At 35.2% G+C, this 23,494-nt stretch overlaps 1 protein-coding gene across 4 annotated transcripts in view; it reads left to right on the top strand.

Annotated features, from left to right (window-relative positions):
• The window catches only part of LOC150104343 (ralBP1-associated Eps domain-containing protein 1-like), a 485,081-nt gene that overhangs the window by 342,628 nt on the left and 118,959 nt on the right, over window positions 1-23,494 (top strand). For all 4 annotated transcript variants that reach the window (XM_090396932.1, XM_090396933.1, XM_090396930.1 and 1 more), the window contains one exon: window positions 5,036-5,097. In XM_090396932.1, the coding sequence (XP_090253058.1) occupies window positions 5,036-5,097 (62 nt within the window). The remainder of the gene's footprint in view (window positions 1-5,035; window positions 5,098-23,494) is intronic.

The following is a 23,494-nucleotide window of genomic DNA, read 5'->3' as shown; positions in this document are numbered from 1 at the left end:
ATTTACTACTTCCAGCTATAAAAGATGTGGTAAAAACTACGTTTGGCAAAAAGTTACTAAAAGATGTTGATTTGATTCCTCTTTCAAATGACGCTGTCGGTCGTAGAATTAATGATATGGCAGGTGATGTAGAATCTCAGTTAATTGAAAGAGTTAAGAAGAGCCCTTATTATATGTTACAAATAGACGAGACTGCTGATGTTACAAATGCGGTTAAAATTGATACTGTAAAAAGTGCCTTAGAAGATAGAAATATAAGATCTCATAACGTTGGAGCCTTGATAGTAACAAACTGATTTCGAGAAAAATTGTAGATAGTTAATAATGATGTAAATTTTTTATGTAGTACTATCACATCCTGTACACCCCTCGAGGGTGCATGGCAGGAATTTGATGATGATGATCATAGTCTTCCTGTGACTTTTGTTTGGCTACCATTGCACATAGCTTAGATATCTTACATTTTTCTCCATATTCTTTTAAGAATTCACTGACTCATTTGGTTGGAGCTTTTTGGCTTTCTTCTTATATGTTTATTGTCTTCTAGTAAATTGATAATCATTACTTAATTAGCCCTATGCTTAAAAGATGCATCATTCTGTGAACTGTAGGATCTAAAAAAAAAAGGGAAGCCAGATTTCATCCTTCTTTATGCGTAATAAAAATATTATTATTAAAAGAGACCTCCACGGAGTCAGGGACTCATCAAGGGAGGCCACGTAACACACATCAGCTATCATACTTGTTCTTGAATTCATTCGCATTACTTGCACACACACGCACACAACGTCCAATGCCAATGATAACTGCCACCAATTATGCCCTATTCTATGAGAGAAAAAAACTAGATCTCACCCCCTGCATTCATTCTTAGCTTCCAAGGATGCCCTCTTGTCCTTTCCCTCCCTCCATAAAATGAAAAATTCCATCAGTTGAAATCCTGTATGACCCTTTCAGAAGTTTGTGAGTCTCAATCGTATCACCCATCTTTCTCTTGCTTTCTATTGTCTGCAGTATACAAATTCTCAATCTGTCTTCATAATCAGTATTCCACAATGCTGATATCATTTTTAACACTCCTTTGCACTCTCTGCACTATCAGAATCACAATGGAAACCAGGAGACCAGACCTATGCACAATAGTCAATTAGGTCTTATCAAAGCCCTGTAATGAAGCAAAACGACATACTTATCTTTACATGTCAAAGTTCGTTTCAGCATTGCAATTATCTTTTGAGTTGTATTTGCAGTCTAACACTAACACTCCAAGATCCCTAGCCTCATCAGTTTCTTCTAGCATAATCCCACCAATATATAATACGACGTTGGATATGTAATCACGCCTAAGTGCATGACGTTACATTTACTGACATTTAGTTCATATTCGTTTTCCCATGCCCACAATTCCTGCCTATTCAAATCATTCTGCAAACACTGAACATCAGCCACATTCCTAATTACCCTACCTATCTTTTCATCATCAGCAAATAGCTGTGTGTCACCTGTCGAATCCTTCCCAGTGTTATTAATCTTCAGATTTAATAAAAATGCGCCAATGACTGATCCTTGTGGTATACCACTGGTTACTTATAATCTTGCAGACTTACAACCCCCATATACCACATTTTGATATCTGTCTGTCAGCCTTTCTCTTATTCACATTAATATTTTATAATTCAATCCCTTTTACTCCAGTTTATGCAACATTCTTCTGTATTCTGTCAGAAGTCTTAGCAAAATCCGGAAGTATCATGGTATATCATTCTCCTTGCCTAGCTGAATGGTAACATTATTATAGAATGTGAGCAAGTTGCTATAGCATGGGATTGCCATACATTATTTTCATTCCTTTGGAATCTTCCCTGTTCTGAGATTATAATTATATAGCCTATTCAGCTGAACACTCTTTTAGCATCCTTACTAATATCCCATCAGTCCCTATTGCTGAATTCTTATTCAGTTTGTGCATCAGCTCTAATACTTCCTCTCACCTGAGTTTCTTCATCTAGTGAGGCGGTAGCAGTGAGCTCAATGTTGCATACACCAGGTTGACAGCATTTAGCAAAATGTGCACTCATTAGTTGAACAACCTCTTTTGTATCTTTCTCCCTTACCATCTGGATCCATTAGTTATTCTTTGATTATACATTTTTTCTTTTACTTGCAGAGCCAGTTTCTTTTCATACTCAGACTTCACTTTTCCATACAACAGTTCTGACTCTTCTGGACTACTGCTTATAATTTTCACAATGGACATCATGCTTATGCACACAGTATTTATTCCTTCCATCTCATCCTTTTCTTACGAATCTCTTGTTTGATAAGATTACCCATGCATTTATCTCCTATCCTATTAATTCTTCAAACCTTTGGGACACATTCTGATATTTCATCATTTAAGTATTTTTAGATGCTTCCTATCCAGCATTTGATACTGTTGTGCTGAACTCAGTATACTCCCCAGTTGGTCATTTACCTGCTTTGTAGTTCAGGATATAATCTTTTTTGAATGGAATATCCATAAACTTAGCCACTTCCCAAGTGAGTACCACATGATTACTGCCACCAACCAGAGACAGAAGAGTTACATCTTTAACTGAAACATCCTCTGATGCAATAATCAAATCTAAAACTCTCACAACAGTTGTCTCACAACAGCTTATTCTCATTCTCAACAGCTCAGTTCATATCAGTTTCATTCTTCTTATGAGATTTCACATCTGCTGAATTAATGTTTGGATAATTAAAACCCCACATTACTGATTACTCATTTCCCTCCTATCATCTTTATTTGGTAATGTCTTTCTTTGTCGCTAGCAACTGATCCACTAGGCCTGTAACAACACTTCATTATGTATTTGACCTTGTTAGACTTCACCTCACACCAGGACCGGTCCAAGAGTATCTGATGCCCCTAGGCAAAGAAAATTTAGGCATCCCTATACATTGTCTCTCTCTATATATTTTGTCATACACAAGCACACGTACACCTACACATGTGGATATTTACTTAATGTAAATTAGGAGCGCTAAGCAATCGCTTACCTTTCCTAAGCGATTGCCGAGGTTCGCCTAATGATAAAACCGGCTCTGCCTCACACCAGATGACTTCAAACTCACTGCTACATGAAAACTGTTATTAGCATTGCAGGCATAGGTCTCAACTCTAACTGGATTCAAATCGACTAATATCGTTAACAGCACACCTCCTTCTCGCCTACCCCATTAGTCTTCCTAAAAATTCTCTACCCTTTACACTCGGTACCAATTAGTGTCTATTCCCAATAGCCAGATCTCACTGATGCCTTCAATATGAGGTCCCAACATATTGATCAGCATAACAAACTCTACCCTTTTTTTTTTTTTTTTTTCTTCTGATACTGCTATCATTTGTGTACAGACATAGTAAACTATCTCTAGTCTTTTTTGTATACTCTTGGCTGCAGTCTGCATGATACAGTCGAACAACTTACAGATCTGTTCTTGTCTAGTGTCATTTATGCAGCAGACATCTTATCTCATTCTTGATAGGTCCAAACCAGATGAACACAAAATCATTCTCTTCTCAATCATTTTCATAATAATACTCATTCTCATTATTAACACAGTTGCCAAGACTTGGATACCAAATTCATTCAAGTGTAGACTGTCCCTCTTATACAAATCCAATCTTTCCTTTAACTCATTCCACACATCTCAAAACTTGACACAGCGTACTCATTGAATTGTTTGCTATCATAACCCTTCTTCTTAATTCATTTCTATCACATCTAGGTAATATACTTAAGAGTTTCACTTTCTCACTCTTTACTAATATTGAACTATTAGTTTCCAATTCTGCTGTAGCAATGTTTGGTTCTTAGTTGTTTGTATGATTTAGAAATTCCTGAAGGGTTTGTCCATAACTCTGTATTAAGAAAACATCATCTGTATATCTGTTCCAGAGTTTTGGTTGTGGATGATGTTTATGGCTCTTTATTCATACAGATATTGGTAAGCACTGGAGAAAGGATTCCTGCAATACCAGACCTGAGTTTTGTTTGTAGTGCTTCATATATATATATATATATATATATATAACGTATTTGAATATATGCAATTAATGTTCCCTCTGATTTTTGCTGGTGCATATGCTAATGAAAAGCATTTTGTGCATAAGTTTCCAGCTTCAGACTCAATTTGTGCGCAAATGTAATAGTTCTTATATTAATGTTGCTTTTTTTTTCGTCTAGCTATAACCTGTAAAATTGTGAACACTATATTAATTCACTTAAATTTACTTACTTACAAAAATTCATTACTATTTCCATGATTTAAAGTGACTAATCTTTAGTAGAAACTCTAAACAAACAAGCCTCCTCAACTTGCTGATGTCACTGTCACTTTGTTCATACAGTGCAGGTCAAAAGTAACTAATTAGAATGTATTAAGTTGGAATGGATTAGAATAGTATTAGAATGGAGACATAGGATAAATTACTAAATAAAATAAATAGTATATTTAGTTCTAAATCTAAATGAATGGTAGTTCAAAAATTGACTGTAAATTAGAAATTCTGAAAGGAAAAATTTTGTTTATACAGTTATATGTGCACTCCCTTTTTGACTGGTTTGCATGCTCACATGTACAGCTTAGAGAGGGAAACGTATGTAATCCATTAGGAAGGGAGATAATTTTCCTGTAAAGTTTATCTTCTAGTAGCATTATAATTTCCTCAGTAGGGAATGTATGTAAGAAAGAGCAATGGCATCAAAGCATACTATGATTTACTCTCTCTCTTTCACACACACACACACACACACACACACACACACACACAACCCTTGGCATTTACATGAATATAGGTGAATGATTGGATGCTTGATGTATTTTATCCATCGTGACCTATTGGTTGGTTAAAGGTTTTCTGTGTATGGTCATGCCCGTGAAATTATTGGTGTGTTTTTTTTTTTACCTAAAACAGTAGAAATACAAAATAATGTATTATGCTTGTTTGCATTTTTTTTTTTTTCTTCTCCCTCTCAACCATCTTCAGGAAAAGGATCACATTTTCTCGGAGTACCTCCAGCTGTACCACCAAGAGTGTCTCCAAGCACGGTAAATATTTTAATAGTATTTAGAATAAGTACATTTTGGAGCTAATAGTAATAGTTGTAATAGTTATGTATGTGTTCTGCTTAGTATATTGGGCTTGGTTGTTTTCTAATCGAATGTAACATAACAAAGAATTTCAGTCTTTTGTTGTCTTTTTAAACATATAAGTTGGACCTTGTACAGATATTTGGTGCTATATTATTATTAATTTACTATTAAATTTTGAAATAACTGTTCAGTAAGAATAAAAGAAACAAATTATAAATTATTTTTGCTAACCATGACAATTACATGCCGCAGTAAATAGTATTCATATTTTTTATTTTTTTATTTTTGTTAATATTGACTTCACATACAAGAGGTCACAAGACTTGGTACGCAATATTGCATGGACGAGTGATTAAGGATAACAAAGAAATCTTTTAACGTTTCTCGAAAAGCTATGGGTTATATTCATTGTGGAATATGGTATGTGCAAAGATTTTCTAAATAGAGGAAAAGTAGTAGCCAGTTTGGAGCAATGTCTATGAGAGTACCTATTTAAAAAATAAATAAATAAATAAATAAAAGCACAGCACCTGTGAGAAGTGTCACTTGTTAAGTAGATTGTCTTCTTCCATATACAGTCAAGAATTTTTTTTGAGGTTTTGGATGCACCACCCTATATATGAGAAAAATATTTTTGTTGGTATTCTTGAAATGAACAAGAGAGGTGGTATTTTGAACAGAAAGGAATACAAACTTTTTAGAGGCTGAGGAGGCTTACCGACAAGTATAATGCTATGCATTATGGGAGAAGCCACTACTTAATCTGATTTTGAACTTTATTGAGGTCTCATCAGTGGGAGACAGATCCAGGAGGGATACCAAGGTTGAAGTAATGCAGAAGTTATATATTTTCCATGTACAAGTAGTGAAAGGTATACCACATTATTATTAAAATCCTATGGAGCAGAGATAGATGCTGAAATTTTTTTCTCTTGATTATATTATTAAAGATACAGAAATCATATTCTTGGTTTAATCATTTATCCACTTGTAGGTGTGCTTTGCATTATGGGTTACTAAGGGATACTATATACATGAAGTCCAGTTGTGAAGATACTTCGTGCACAAGCTTTGTTTGCTTACATTCAGATAAATGATTAAACCAAGAATATAATTTCTTGCCATATTTAATTTATGATATAATGAAGTGAATAAACTTTAAACATAAATCTCCAAACAATAGTATTTTAATAATAAGGTGATATACCTTTTCTTTACTTGTACATGGAAATAAATGGTTTCAACCTTGGTATGTCTTCTGGGTCTGGCTTCCACTGATGATGTTCAGTAATGTTTGTCTTTGGATTTGATTGCTTCCTGTGGAGTAGAAAAGCTCTGCTCAGTAGCGGGTTTTTGCTTGTCACTGAGTGAAGCCACTGCTGAGTTTCCTGTCCTTGATTCAGGTTAGGAGTGATGAGTTTAGTAAGGTTACTTGAGATTTAGAGTGATCTTGTAGATGCCTCAGATTTTGGAGAGGAATCCCCACACTTTAACATTCCTCTTCTGGGTCTGGCTGCTACTGATGACATCTAATGATGTTTCTTTGCTTCGTGGGGTACAGAGTTTCTGCTTGGCGGCGGGTTTTTGCCTGTCATGAGTGGAGCCACTGCTCAGTTTCCTATTCTGGAGTGATGAGTTTAGTAGTGATCCTCTTTGGTCACTCAGTGAAGTCTGGAGTGATCTTGTAGATCACTAAGAGATTTTGGTGAGATATTCCTGCATGTTAACATATCTCAATTTTCAGATTTCAGCAAGATAAGTGCTTTGGTTTTCTTTTCTTTGATCTTCACTTTAATATTTTAATTTTATTTTACTGGTACTGGTGGTGGTAGTTTCGCCCACTACTAGCACTGGATTTATTAAGTAAAGATTAAGGTTGCTGGCAGTGCAGTTAATATCTGCATTACAGTATTACTGTTGGTTGTATCACGGGCGCATTTTATAGTAGCTCAGCTACATCATTTGTTGGTGGTGTAGCATTGTTTTTATATTACAAGATTATCTAATTTTCAGTATTACAACTGAAAGGTTTATCTTGTAATCAAATGCAGAGGTTTTAGTCTTTTTTACCCCCTGAGATGATGGTACCAGTTCCTCCAAAGATGCAAAGAATCGAGACAGGTGACTAAGGTTTTAAAAAAGAGATTGTTGGGGCTATTAAGATTTATTCTTTCACTCTGTAGGTCAGAGAGAAATATTTAATTGTAATTAAAGATGTGGAAACCAGGGATAAACTACTACAGTGTTTTACATTACAAAGTAGCACGGTAATGCAATGGTGGGAAGCCAGATTGAAACAGAAAAATTTGAAAGATTTCCAATGGAATATATAGAAAACAGTAATGAAATTCTTATCCAGATGTTTTCAAAATGGGGAGGGGTAAAATCAGTAACAAATGAAAGGGTATATCAGGTGAAGGTCCAAACTGGCTTTCTAGTGAAGTCACCTTCATAATGGATATGAAGATGCCTGTACCAAATTTTGTCAGCATCGGTACTACTAGAGTTATGGTGAATTATCCCTGAGTACAGAGGCAATGCCTGCTTTGCAGTTCATATGATCAGTTGAGTGGCAACTGTCCAAGGCTAAATGATAGCTTTTAATTTTTCAGGAAAAGGCTAAATTTCTATTAATTGGGTTTTATTGGTGTGTTGCTTCTGACTAACAAGTTTCTTTAGTCGGCTCCATAGATTTTTGATTGGGTTAAGGTCTGAGCTATTCCCAGGCCATTCCAGCAGTGGAATATGATTATCTTGAAACCACTTTTTGCACACAGCAGCAACATGACATGGAGCTGAATCCTGTAAATATAAATGCTTCATCATCATCATCATCATCATCATCATCAAATTCCTGCTATGTTATATCCTGTACACCCCTTGAGGGTGTACAGGATATAACATGTTATATCCTGTACAAAAATTACATCATTACTAACTTCCTATCTACAATTTTCCTCCAAATCAGTCTGTTACTTGTCAAGACTCCAACATTATCAGATCTTATATTTCTATCGTCTAAGGCACTTTGTACCATATCAATCCACCTATATCTTGGTCTTCCTCTGGGTCGTTTTCCTGCCAACCTGGCAGAGAACACTTGTTTTGCTAATCTTTCCTCTCCCATTCTATTTAAGTGACCATACCATCTGAGATTAACTCTGCTAACGCATTCCTGGATGCTGACAATGTCAAGTTCTATCCTAATATCCTCATTTTTAATATGATATTGCCATTGATGCCATCTGTTCACGCCTCTAATCTTTCTCAGGACTCTCATATCTGCGGTCTCTAGTCTTTGGTCAAGTGTTTTACTTCTGACCCAGCTCTCAGATCCATAAGTTAAAATTGGTTTGAACACAGTCTTGTATACAGCTAATTTAGTGTTCCGACTAATTTCTTTCTTATTCCATATGAATTTATTCAATTGACTTCCCACGATACCAGCTTTGCTGATTCTGTTGTCTATTTCTATATTTAGTTTACCATCTTCAGTAAAAATTGTGCCTAAGTAGCTGAAATGTTTTACTTGTTCCACAGGTTCTCCATTCACAACACAGTTGACATTTTCAATGATTCTGCCTATTTTCATTGTCTTTGTCTTTTTATTGCTGACCTTCATACCATATCTATTACAACAGCTATTCAATTTAGTTAGAGAATCTTGCAGACTTGTAGTGGATTTATTTAGAAGTATAACATCATCCGCATAAAGCAAAGAGCTGACATTAACATCTCCAATTTTGATATCAGGTTTAATACCACATTCCTTCATAATGTGATCCATATAGATAATGAATAACAGAGGGGATAATGTACATCCTTGTCTCACACCAGATTTAACATTAAACCATCTTCCTGTACTTCCTTCAATTCTAACTGCTGACTCACAACTCAAATAAAGACTAAGTATTGCTTGATATAATGCCCCATTGACACCATATAACTGCAGCATATTGAACAGCTTCTCTCTTGGCACCTTGTCATATGCCTTTTCCAAATCGACAAAACTTAAATACAGATCTTTGTTATATTCCCACGCTTTCTCGACTATTTGTCGTAAAGTGAAGATCTGATCCTGACAGCCTCTATTTGGCCTGAATCCAGCTTGTTCTTCACCAAGCTTTTCTTCCACAATTCTTCTCAACCGTTTCTCAAGTATACTTGCATAGATCTTGCCAGGAACACTCAGTAGGGAAATACCTCTGTAATTCTCACATTCAGTTTTATTTCCCTTTTTATATATGGGTACTATGAGAGCTCTACTCCAATCATCGGGAATTCGTCCCTCTGTCCAGGCTTTCTGAACTATGCAGTGCAGCCACTGTAAGACTTTTATACCACCATACTTCAGCATTTCTGGTCAAATATCATCTACTCCTGCTGCCTTTCCACATTTCAAGCCTTTGATGGCTTTTTCTACTTCAAGTATGGATATGTATTCCTGACTGCATGCCTGGTCAGTGTTTTTTATCACTGTGCTGTCATCACTGCTTGTTTCATTTAGCAGTTTTTCAAAGTAATTACTCCATACTTCAAGGATATCTTTTTCTCCTGTTTTCATTTCACCTTTATCATCTCTAATTCCTTTTAAAGCACTCTTTCCTCCATTTCTAAGCTTCTTCAACAACCTCCAGAATATTTTGCCACCTTATTGATATTTATTTTGTATATTCTTGCCAAAGTCCTCCCATGACTTTTGTTTAGCTAGTTTTACACACTGTTTAGCTTTCTTACATCATTATCTTGGAAAAGATCACGTACGGAAGGTTTCAGTTTGGGTTCAAGTATTTCATTTATATATTTTTGGGCATTTATATTCCCATTAATCACACAAATTCTGCCCACACCTTTTGATGTCATACACCCCAGATTAAAGCACTAAGTGGGTGTTTCACGGTAGGTGTAATGCACTCAGGATGCAAATCTTCTCCGATTCTTTTCCTTATGTATTTTATACCATCACTACCAAACAGGGAGATTTTGGTCTCATCACTCCAAATAACACTGTCCCATTGTTCTGCTGTCCAGTTAACATGGGTCTTAGCAAAGTTTAATCTTTTCAACCTTTGTTTGAGAGATAAAAATGACTTTTTTCATGGAATTCTAGCATTTAGACCAAATTCCTGCAGTCTGTGCTGAACAGTCCTTGCACTCAACTTCACATTGTATTGTGCCATTTTATCTTGTATACACCCAGATGATTTTCTTCTGTCACGTAGGCACAGTCTCTCAATTCTTCTATCATCACTTGCTGTTGTGCACCTTTTCCTGCCTTTACCAGTTCTGGTTTTGTAGTGACTGAGTCGCCTTATACCTCTTCAAAAATTTAGAAATGCCACCTTTGGTTAAGTTTCCACCAATTTTTCTTCTAATTTCTTCATAACTGTAGCCTTGTTCACTTAATAGTACTATTTTACATCACTTTCTGGGTGACCAGTCAACTCTTTGTGCCATTTCTTTAATTTTATTACGTTTTACAAGAACACAAAAAAAAAAACCAACGAACTTGATAGCAATCACATAACACACTGACAAATGTCCTCCTCTCAGCTCCAATACATGACATCAATAGCTGAATCCTACTGTGACCTTACTGGCACATTGCCAAAACAGGATGAAACCTGACTGGCTCTCTAAACACTCGTGCTCATTGGCTATGTTCAAATGAAGGAAAGCTACTTCATATCAACCTAAGCAAGTTGTGCGTCTTTTTTTCTGGTTATTTCTGGCTATAACTTTCGTAGAATACAGATAATTGAACAAATTTTGTTGCATTACATTCTTGATTAAATTATCTTTCCATTGATATATACTTTTATGGTATTACACCAAAAAAAAATGTGATATGAGCCATCAAACCTCAAAAATACACTTTTTCCAAAAGGTTTCCACAATTTTGGCCACTAGTGTAACTCCATTTTGAACAGAAGATCTGGAGTTTGGTTAAAAAGGTCAACGAGAAATTTGGTGGAAGTCTCCATGGTCTGGAACTGATCTCCACTTGTTCCATGCAGCAGAATTTAAGTAGAACTGGACTATGATCTGACATGTTGATGTCAAGATGTTTTTTCTGAATTACACTATAAGGGAAGAAGAGAGATAAATTCATCAAAATGGGTACCAATACCTTGATTCCTGTACATGTAAGCCTGGAGATTAGGATTCGAATACAAATCTTTCCATATGTCTATTAGTTGAGTATTATAGAGATATATTTTTAACTCTGCATATCCCACTTTTCTCCACATTAGACAAAATTTCTATTTTGTTTCTAGTTTCTATATTCAGCTTTGAAATAATGCTGGATTTAATATCCACTTAATTTTTATATCTTCATATCTGCAGAAACATGTTTCATTGAGAAACAAAAATCTAATATTTTGGCACAGCATAAGTTTCCATATATCTCTTTGCTTAACTTGCTTGTGGAATCCTTGCACATTTAATGAGGCAATGCAGAAAGGAGATGATATGAAGTAAAGTATCACTGGTAAGTCTTTAGCTTCTAGATTTTGGATGAGGTATTAAATCTGTGTAGGAGAGCAATTGTGTAGCCTGATTCTTGTAAATTCTTTTCCTAGTTTTTTTTTTACAGTTACTTGCCATTATTTCAATTTCATGGCTACTGTTCTTGATTTAGAAGGTAGTTATTTTCTTTTCATGTAGATAATAATGGTACTGAGAAAAATTTGCATCAGTAAACATTATTTTTTCTTGAATTGTATCTCTTGCATCCTCGTAGTCCAGAAAAGTATAGTTTAGGATCTCGGAAGATCCGAGAGCTCTTCTTTATGCTTCTTCAATATATATATATATGTTGCTCTATTTGGCTCTACCAGTGCTACCACTCTTTCAGAAGTGCTAAAAAGGACAGGAAGTAATGTGATATTCAGAACTTTTGCATTTCTGACAGGGTTTGAGACATTAATTAGCGATATGTCTGATCTTAATCTCCATACAGTTAAAATATTAATTCAATCTTGGTTTCACATTATAACAGCTGCGGAACTAAAAAACTTGGTTCCCTCCATGGGAAGGCATTGTAAGGCCGTAATTAACACTAAAAGTTACCCAACTAAGTATTAACTCACATTGTGAGAATTTTTGTATATCTCATTTTTTCTATGTGTTTCATTTTTCTTCTTTATAACTGCTGTTCTAATAAAAAATCCTTCATAAAAGTTATTGCATTACATTCTTGATTAAATTATCTTTCCATTGATATATAATTTATGGTATTACTCAAAAAAAAAAGTGTTGTTATGAGCCATCAAACCTCAGAAATACACTTTTTCCAAAAGGTTTCCACAATTTTGGCCACTAGTGTATGTTACCTGATACTAGGATATGTGGTTGAAATTCAAACAAGCAGTAAATATGATTGAATGGGGGAAGGAACAGGTTTTCCTCAGGAAAAAAAAAATTGAAAGACTTCTATAAAGGGAGAAGCTGGTTCATAGGAAACCAATGCAATGGTATAGAATACAGTAATATCATTAGAAACATTAACATAGAGACAGAAGTGCAAAGGTAGAAACAAGTAGAACAAAGAAAGAAATTTTAAAATATGAATACAGCAGTACTTAGCAATTAGTCCATCAGCCACAATCTTCAATAGACAGTTCACCAAATTCTGTAAAGAAAAGACTATCACCAAAATTTGCATTGATGGTATCTCAAGACATCCTTGACTCCTTTCAAAAACACTATAAAATCTGCTTGAATTCAAATAGCACTATGGGAAATTGTAACTCTTGGAACATTCACGGCTTTCCTGTTCATATTCAAAATGAGCTTCACTGACCCATTACAGCATCTGAAGTTACTATAGCCTATAAAGAATGCCAGACTAGAAAAACCCCAGAATCTGATTGTCTAGGGATAAAATTTGACTGTGAGACCTGGGATTTTATTTGTTATATTCTAGTTATACTGTCTAATTTTTTTTCTCTTTAGAGAACACATTCAAGTGAATTTCTAGCAATCCATACCATCTTCATTCCAAAACCTAATAGAGATCTAATTAACATCTGGAGGCCTATTTCTCTATCTAAGACTATCCAGGAGATATTTTTCTGCATTATCAATTACAGAGTAAGAATAAAATACAAGGGTGGTCTGAAAAGTTCTTGACCTAATAATGAAAAAACGAATTTATAATTTCAAAATTATTTTTATTTTTCGACATAATCTCCCTTAAGACTAATACATTTATTCCAATGATGCCTCATTACCATTATCCTGTCCCTGTAGTGGTTCTCAGTAAGATCTGCAAAATACTTCTCTACAGCTGCAATCACCTCTTGATTCGGAAAAAAAAAAAAAAAAAAAAAAAACGCTGACCAACGAGGAAGAGTTTTAGTTTTGGGAAGAGATAGAAGTCAGAGGGAGTGAAATCTGGGGAATAGGGTGGATGGTTCAACAATTCATAGTGCAGATCATTTAATTTTCCCATTGCCAAAACACCTTTGTGGGCAGGTGCATTGTCCTGATGAAAGATGATTTTTTTCTTCTGCAAACTGAGTCTTTTCTCATGAAATTTTTCATCTAATCTGGTTAAAAGATCGGAATAATATTCTCCAGTTATTGTTTTACCCTTTTCAAGATAATTAATAAACAAAATGCCTTTAGCATCCCAGAACACCGATGCCATGGTCTTTCCTGCTGATGGAACCGACTGTGTTGAAAGTTTATTTTTCACTTGGTTAGAGTATAATAAATTTAGTTTAATCCTTTATCCAAGTGTGAGCAAACAAAGTATCTTCAGGACTGGGGTAAGGTGGTACAACTCCTTGCAAAGGTGGAGCAAGCTACCAACACTCCTATCTCAGTATATCCTATAATGCAAAACACATCTCCTTGCGGATATGTCTAATGTTATGCATTAAGGGAAGGGCCACTACCCAGACTAGTTTCGACCTTTATTGAGGTCTCTTCAGTGGGAGCCAGGCCCAAGTGGAGATACCAGGCAGAAGCATTAGCAGGTCATCTCTACCAATAGGAGTTGCCAAATGGTGTGCCACCCTTTTTTAATAAATTACTCTGGATTTAGAGAAAGATGTTGAAAGTTTATTTTTCACTTGGTTAGAGTATAATAAATTTAGTTTAATCCTTTATCCAAGTGAAAAATAAACTTTCAACATCTTTCTCTAAATCCAGAGTAATTTATTAAAAAAGGGTGGCACACCATTTGGCAACTCCTATAGGTAGAGATGACCTGCTAATGCTTCTGCCTGGTATCTCCACTTGGGCCTGGCTCCCACTGAAGAGACCTAAATAAAGGTTGAAACTAGTCTGGGTAGTGGCCCTTCCCTTAATGCATAACATTAGACATATCCACAAGGAGATGTGTTTTGCATTATAGGAGATACTGAGATAGGAGTGTTGGTAGCTTGCTCCACCTTTGCAAGGAGTTTCCTGGTGTTGTACCACCTTACCCCAGTGCTGAAGATAGTTTCAGGCGCAAACTTTGTTTGCTCACACTTGGATAAAGGATTAAACTAAATTTATTATGAACTGACTGTGTTTTCTTAGGTGCTGAACAACCAGCTTCTGTCCACTGTTTTGACTGCTGTTTGGATTCTGGAGTGTAATGGTGAATCCAAGTCTCATCCATAGTAATAAATCAATGCACAAAATCAGTTTTATTCTTGTTAAAACACTCCAAGCACTATTCAAATAATTTCATGCGAGTGCGTTTTTGATCTGCTGTGAGCAAGCTCGTCACCTATCTTGCACAAAACTTTTTCATTTGTAATTCTTCATGCAAAATATAACCTACATGTTCTGTTGAAATGCTTATAGTCTTAGCAATTTCACACACTTTGACTCGCTGGTCATCAAATACCATATCGTGCACTTGATCAATGATTTCTGGTGTTGTTGCACTTTTTGGGCATCCTTCATGTGGATCATCTTCAAGGCTGGTACGGCCATGTTTAAACTCAGCAGCCCATTTATTAATTGTTGAAAATGAAGGAGAAGAGAGCCCATAAACTTGTATGAACTTCGAATGATTTCTTTTGGCATTAAACATTCTTTTACAAAGAATTTTATAAACTCACGATACTCAATTTCATCCATTTCAAAGGATACAGACAACACTTTTGCTTCAGACAGCTGTATAAAAAAAACTACTTGATAGAATGATTTGCAATTTCACATGGATGCTTATGACAGATGGACCAACTTAGAAAAAAAAAAATCTTGCTGATAGTGTTGCCATCTCTGGACGAGGCTGAGAACTTTTCAGACCACCCTCTTACATAATTAAAAGCACTTTGGTGTATGGAGTTCCACGCCAAGTAGTGGAATTTTTTCTGTTTCTGCTATGTGATATTCTCTGCCTAGTTAATATGAAAAGTAGCTAATGGTGGTGCTATTAGTAGACCTTACACAAGTATCTGGTAATGTCCAGCATCCCTTTCTCTTCCATATTTTCCAGCAAACCTTTCCATGTGAGGCACCTGTTCTTGGTGGAGGGGACCTCTCAGCAATGGTACTGACCTTTTTTTTCAGGTATTCTTCTTCCGGGTCTGGAATCCAACACCTTGCCATGGTGTTTATCGTGCGGTGCAACCCCTGGATATCCAGAAAGGGGTATCCTGATAGTCTTGCACTGCTTCAGAAAGACAGGTGGTCCTGGATGGCCCAGCCAGGACCATCATCATCAGCTAGTTTGCTTGCCTGCAGGGGTCAAGGATGTTGCAGTAAGTCTTTTTCCCATGATCCAGGAATAGGGCCCAAGGCTTGCTATGTTGCTCATATAGCATCTGGAGTAAGCCTGAAATTCCAGTCCTGATCGTAGTCTTTGCTTGCCGAATATTGATCTCACGTGTGTGGCTCCATGCTGGGCGAGGTGCTCTAGCACTGAACCAAAAAAACACTCAAGCAGGAATCCTTCATCCTTCACTCAAGCAAGAATTGATAACAGAAGTAAGAAACAAGAGACGTGATACCAGTACAAATGTACCAGTTATCTTAATCATCTGTGAAAATTCAATAATGAAAATGTCATCCTTCTTTATTCAAAAAGGGTCTAGAAGGACTAGATGGTTCTCCCAAAACAATTAAGAAACTACATTCTGATGATGTCCTCATAGAAATAACATGCCAACAAAAGAATATCCACCAGGTGCCAAAAAAGCATATCCTGTGATGAGTTCTGTTGCCACTGGCTGCATGATTCCTGCACCAAAATAGATGAATCAGCGCACAAGGTATTTATCGACCTCGACCAGATTTTTTTTCTGTTTGCTGTGCCTCCTGTAAAACAACTCCTGAACATGGTAAATGAATCAAATACCTTGAACAGCACATCAATGCTATGAACGGAACTTTTTCCTCCAAAATATGGGCCCTATTCCTGGATCATGGGAAAAAGACTTACAGCAACATCCATGACCACTGCAGGCATGCAAACTAGCTGACTGATGAGGCCTTAGATGTCATCGTTGAATCTTTTAAGAGGATGTCCTGGTTTTCTTTTTCCTAATGGCTTGTACTTTAAGGCTTGTTTTAGTAATCTTTCTATTTTCATTCTTTGAATGTGTTCCATCCATTTATGTTTCTATTTTTAAATTTTTTTCTATTACTGATTCTTGATTTAATTCTTTCATAATTTCTTCGTTTCTTTTGTGATCAAATAGAGTATACTTTGCAGTTTTTCTCATAAACTTCATTTCTGCTGTTCTTAATCTTCGTTTGTCTTTTTGTTTTATTGTCCAGATTTCACTTCCATACAATAAGACTGGTAGGGCTAATGTATTGTATACTTTTAGTCTGGTTTGTTTTTGAACTAGGTTTGGTTTAAATATAGAGTTAATTACACCTTATTTTTAAATATTTTGCAATTTTTAGGTTTATATCTCTTTCATTTTCATATGTGATCATACATCCTAGGTAGTTAAACGAATTCACCTGTTCTAAGATCTTGTTATCTATTACTCTTAGTTCTTACTGGATCTTGTCCTTTAAAGGCCATAGTTTTTTTTATTTTTCTGTTGATATTATCATACCATAATATTTGGCTATCTCATTTAGATTTAAAATAGCTTTCTGTAAGTTATCTTCAGAATTTGTAATTATTATTTGGTCGTCGACAAAAATGTTTAATACCTTGACGGAAATTTTTATTCCATTTTATTATTATTTCATATAGGTAAATATTAAAGAGTGTTGCTGAGAGGGAGCATCCCTGTCAGTCTCCTTGGTTTATTTCTCTCGTATATGATAGCTCATGATTTAATCCTATTTGTATTTGATTATTTTCATATATACTTGTGATAGCTTTTAGGATATTATTTGGTATTTATCTTTCTTTTAATATATTAAATAAAATGCTTCTTTTAACTTTGTCAAATGCTTTTTCAAAGTCAATAAATGCAATATGTGTTTCTAAATTGTATTCTCTTCTTTCTCTATTATTAATTTTAGGCAAAAGGCTGGGTCTATACATGATCGTCCTTTTCTAAATCCATTCTGTACTTCTAAAATAAAGTTTTCAGAATATTTCATTAGTTTGCTATTTAAATTTCTGCTATATATTTTGTAACAGGAATTTAGTATACTTATACCTCTATAGTTTTTAGGGTCATCTCTATTACCTTTTTTAAAGATAGTAATCACAATTTAGTTATTTCATTTTCATTAAATGTTTGCGAGTTGTATTTTTTAAAATATTTGTCTGTCTACAATTCTGTGTAGAAATTCTTCTAATTTCAATTTGGTAGTTAATTTAATGTTTTCTTTAGTATCTGCATTTAGGTATTTCAAAATCTTATATACATTGCGTCTTATTTTATATAAATGTTCTAAATTAGAAATGAATTTGTTCCATGATTCCATTGTCTTTTTCTGACTTCTCTTTTAGCTATGGCTCTTATTTTTTTTATATTCTATTTCATCTTCTAATCATTTACTGCTTAACCATTTATGATAAGCTTCTTTTTTTCATTTTGATTATTTCTTTGGTTGTATCATCCCATATTTTCAGTTTTTCCTTTTATTGAATTTTTTGGTATTTCCTAAACTTTCATTTGATGTGCATTTAGTAACATTTTTATGTTAAGCCATTCTATTTTCATTTCTTCATTTTGTTTTATTTTATCTAGATGTTAATTCTTTGTTCATATAGCCATTGTATATTTGTGTCATTTAATAGTCTAGTTTTATAAACAAACATTTTGAATTTTCTTTCTGTTCTTGTTACTTGTAGCCATTTAGGGTAATCTTAATTTTATTTTAACAAGGAAGTGGTCGCTACTTATTTCTTACCTTCTGTGAACTCTAACATCTAATGAAAACTTTGATATCTTTTCATTTAAGATAAAATAATCTAATATCAATTTCCATCCTCTTGTTTCCCAAGTATATTTATATAAGTCTCTATGTTTATAGAAAGAATTCATTATTTTTAGGTTATTATAAAACTACAAAGTCAATCAATTTTTTACCATTCGTGTTTCCAATTCTTGCATTCTCCTGTTCTCCTGCTAAAATTACATAATCATTTTTATTTATTTTATTATAAATATTTTGTAGCTGATTATAAAATTCAGTATTATCCTGTTCTCCTCCTTCTTCTGGGGCATATAAACCAATTATTGTTAAATAACCTCTATCTATTTTTATTCTAGCTTCTATTATTCTTTCATTCCATAATTTATAATGTTTTAACTGTTTTGAAAGGGAATTATGAATCCAATTCATGACTCCTGCTTGTGCTCTTTGGTCTCTGTCAACTCCACTGGATATCACTTTAAAATTTTTGGTTCTCATGGTTCCTTTTAATTTCTTTTTTGTTTCAGTGATTATGGCTATTTTAAAATTTCTTTCATTTAATATTTGGTCTAATTCTATTTCTTTATATGCTATTCCTTTTACATTCCAGTTTGCTATATGTATTATATTTTGTCGTTTCCATTTTCATTTTACCTTTTCCATTCCAGGGTCGTTTTCCCCAGATTCATTCTAATTACCTTTTTCTGTCATCTTAAAAGTAGAATTATGTTCTCCATGTCAGATGACTAGCCAGACGACTGATAGTTCAGTAGTAAGGCTGCTACCTTAATTTGTAAGAAGGCTACTGAACTAGCCTTCTTCCAAATTTAAACCCATAGGAGGAATAGGGTATATTGAAGGGGAAAGAGTAGATTATAGTAGAATAGAGTAGAATTATAGTAATGGTTTATAGAGGGGACATAGTTATAAGGCCAGAAATGGATAGACCCCATGGCCCTCGAGTACTCTAATAGCATAAGGGTCATAAAATAAGAAGAGTTGGCTGATGAGGCCTTATAGGAAAGATTAAAGTAAGTGGATTTTCCTCAAAGTAGAAGAAGAAGTGGATAGATCCAGCTAGGGGACCACGGGAGTGCCACTTCCCTTACAATCAAGATGATTGCCCCTTTTGGTCCTGTTTGTGGTTTAAACCAAAAAGAATACAATTTGGTTGGCTAAATCCCAAATTGCCAGCCCATACTCTTTCGTTCAGTATCCAGTAGATACTTGACAGGTTGCACCACGAGGTGAGAATTGAACATTAGGTCAGAAGCCATGGTCAGTTCTGCACATTCCTTAAAAGGCTACGTGGAGGTCTCCTCCCAGTTATACAGCTTTGACCCTTAAGCACACCAAGGAGATATGTTCAGACCTGAAAGATTAGTGGGTGACAGGTATGAAGATCATCCTGATCTGTAGGAGTGGTCACCTGGTTCCAACCATTAACATCATCTTTCCATTCTTACTCCTAAGCCTCAAACATCTGTTAAAGCAGGATATCTCAATTGTCCTGTTAGACTATACATTCCTAATCCACTAAAATGCTTCAATTGCCAGAAATGCAGACATATCCAAACTTCATGTTGTGGCTTTGCCACATGTTCATGATGAAGAGCATGATATCCAGTCTTCCTCTGCCAAGAATGTTAAATGTGTAAACTGTCAGGGAGATCTCCCAGCATACTCCTGCACATGTCAGAAGTTGAAAGATGACAATGAAATACAAAAATAAAAACAGAACAAAGCATATCATATCAGGATGCAAAAAGAAAGTTAGCTACCACCACAGAGATCGTCTTATTCTGATAAAGGAACAGTTAAGAAAATGTCAACAGCAACTCAAACTCGCATGTCTATTCCACCATTTGATAATTTTACCATACTTGAACTTTGCAATTGTGACTTTTTCTGTTCAGTGCATCAATTGCAATGTATGGTCTCATTCGATGAGAATCCACTTGTGGAAAAAAGTGTGGCAAGGTCACTTAAAATCAAACTGCCAGACCCCTCCACAGAAAAAAAGGAAATTTTTTCTGTGAAAAGTGGATACTTCAGTATTCACTGAAAGCAACTTGAACTTCCCCAGTGATCCTGACACATCCCATGATGTGTCAGAATCACTTGGGATCACTCTCTCATCCCCAAGAAATCTAGGGGACTAGACTTGAGCACAGTAATCCAGATGTGGACCTTATAAAGATGAATAACAACTTATCTCTACTTGTTAATGTGTTCTTCAATAGCCAAGTAATCTTATGGGCTACCTTAGCAATATGTCCTCTAAACTTTAACTTTCTGTCTACCACCACCCCTAAATCTCTAGCTTCATATATTTCCTGAAGTACTGTGCTATCAGTGTGATACGTGGCTTGTAATCTATTTATCCCAAAATACATAACTTTACATTTCTTGACATTAAACTGACACCCATTAACTTTTGCCAATACTGACAGTGTATTTAAATCATCCAGCAAGCTCTCCACATTGCTTCGATTAACTATTACTCTACCTAATTTCGCATAATCAGCAAACAACTGAATATTTCCTTTCAGGTTATTTCCTATATCATTTATGTATAAATTAAACATCAATGGTCCCAGCACCGAACCTTGCAGTACACCACTAGTCACCTGTTTTTTGCCTCGATTCTGCTCCTCCATATATCACTTTTTGATATCTGTCCAGCAGTCTCCCCCACCCCCTTATCCACTTAACCAGTGTCACATCCATCCCCATTTGTTCTAATTTGCATAAGAGTTCGTGTGGTATTCTGTCAAATGCCTTTGCAAAATCCAGAAAAATCATCATGTAGCCATTTCCTTTATCCAACTCAGCTGATACGGTATCATAAAAAGTTAGTAAATTACTAAGGCATAACCAACCCTTTACAAAGCCATGTTCACCCTCATACGGTATGATATTTTTATCTACCCATTCTTGAATTCTCTTTTTTAACCAATTTTTCCCACGCCTGAGATACTGATTGGTGAATAATTTGCTACTGCAGTCTTAGAACTTCCCTTAACCTAAAGGTGTGGTTAGTAGGGGTGTGGGGACTGCATTTTTTGCTTAGAGAGTTGTGAATGAGTGGAATGGGTTTCCAGAGTCTGTTGTGAAGGGATCTAAACCTTACTTATATATCTTGATGCATGTGTAATTATTTTCTTAATATTTTACCTTGAATGTATAATGTGTTCTTCTCCCTTTTGTGGAGAGCTGATATGTTGGGAAGCTGTGTTTTTTCATAATAGATTAATTACAGTTGAATAAGATAATTAATTAAAAAGCCATACATAATTCTTGAAAAAAAAATTTTTGTACAACCTGAGTAGGATGGGGAGTTTAAAATGTAGTTTTTAAGTTAAACTCTTTAGAATTAATGACATTCATCATCCAACCAACAGTCAAAATTTATTGACAACTTGGTTTTTTTTTTAATTTTTTTTATATGAATTGTTCATAGGTGGGCTGAGGCTTAATCTGGGAACCCTATGTACTGACCAAACATGGAACCTTCAAGTTACCTCATGCCTTAAGTAATGAGTATGGTAGTCTTGCACCATCTGAGCAAAACATTTATCACCTAACAACTTTCACAAAACATCCATGCCACTGTAGGATTTTAACCCCCCCCCCCCAGCTGATTGGGTGGGGAGTGGATATACTATCCACTCAGCCAACTCAAGGCAAATTTTTTCAGTTTTGCTTGATCACTTCTTTGTAGAAGATATTCTACTAATGTTGAAGATTAGTTGGTGATGTTTTGCTCCAATTTAAAGTATTAATAAGTTCCATTAAGAAAGAGGATTGCAACAATAGCTATACAATAATTCATCATGCATGTTGTATTGGCTTGAAGTTAGGATTCTCTGCTGTCCACTGTTAATGTTCTGATGTTATTTTCTTTAAGCTGCATATTTTGACTCATTGCTTTGTCACATTATACCTTATCATGTTAAACAATGTAACAGCCAATACAATAAAATTTACATTACAATTCCATTAGAAAGTAAGACATGCACAGTTGTGAATATCAGTATAGTCATGATTCCATGCAGTACAACCAGCATACCAAGAAACCCCATGATTACATCATTGCCATTTCCGGGGCTTGGTTGGCTATCTGGATAATGTCTGCTCCCCAGGAATCAGGCTGTAGAACTCTCTCTATGACCACCTATCAAAACTATCACTCATAAAAATATATATTTCTGTTTGGTTCCACCTGCATAATTTTTGGTGCTTAAAAGTCAGTTTTTTTTATGGCAGTTTTTTAATATACAGGTATACCCCCAACCATATGACACATTATGTTTCAGACCAGTGTCATATAGCGAATCACTATTCCCCCCCCCCATGTAATGGTTTAATAACATTTTTAAGCAGTCATATACATGCATAAATGATGTAAAAAAAGCATTTATTTACATCAGATAGGCAAACGAAAAATTCAGAATAATTTTTGCAAACCAAAAAGTTATTCTGAATAACTTTGCTTAAGGGAACATGCCAACTAGTTTGGTCATCAATCTACACCATTAAAAGTTGTTCCATTTTCTTTCCACTGCTGAACTCCCCCCCCCCCCCCCCCAAAAGTCCTCATTTGTTCCTATCTTGAGCCGTTCTATGCCACTGAGTTCCATCTCTTTAATCTCATCTTTCCACTATCCCTTTGGTCTTCCTGTGGCTTTATTTCCATCTATAAGCTGCCATTCTGATATCAACTTTGTCCATTTTTGAGTGTTACTTCTTGCAATATGACCTGCCCATTACCATTCGGATCTTTTAATGGCTGTTATAATCTCTGTCACCCTAGTGTGAGCTCTGACCCAAGTACTGCACTTTCTATCTAGAATGGAAATACTATTCTAGATAGAAAATGGAAATGCCATTTTCCTCTGGGTAGTCCTCAACTTTTCAACCAAGTGAAATTCTATGTATAATTTCTTCTTTACAGTCACTCTCTACATTTGCATATAACTGTAGTATTAACTACTGTAGCACTTTTCACTTAACTAAGAAATTTATCTTTGTTTTAAACAACTGTAACAACAGTAATAGTAGTGCT

Source organism: Typopeltis vanoorti, chromosome 8 (genome assembly GCF_054136105.1).
Source record: "Typopeltis vanoorti isolate ZY-2024b chromosome 8, IOZ_Tvanoo_1.0, whole genome shotgun sequence".
NCBI lineage: Eukaryota > Metazoa > Arthropoda > Arachnida > Uropygi > Thelyphonidae > Typopeltis > Typopeltis vanoorti.
This window is presented reverse-complemented; position numbering and strand designations above follow the sequence as displayed.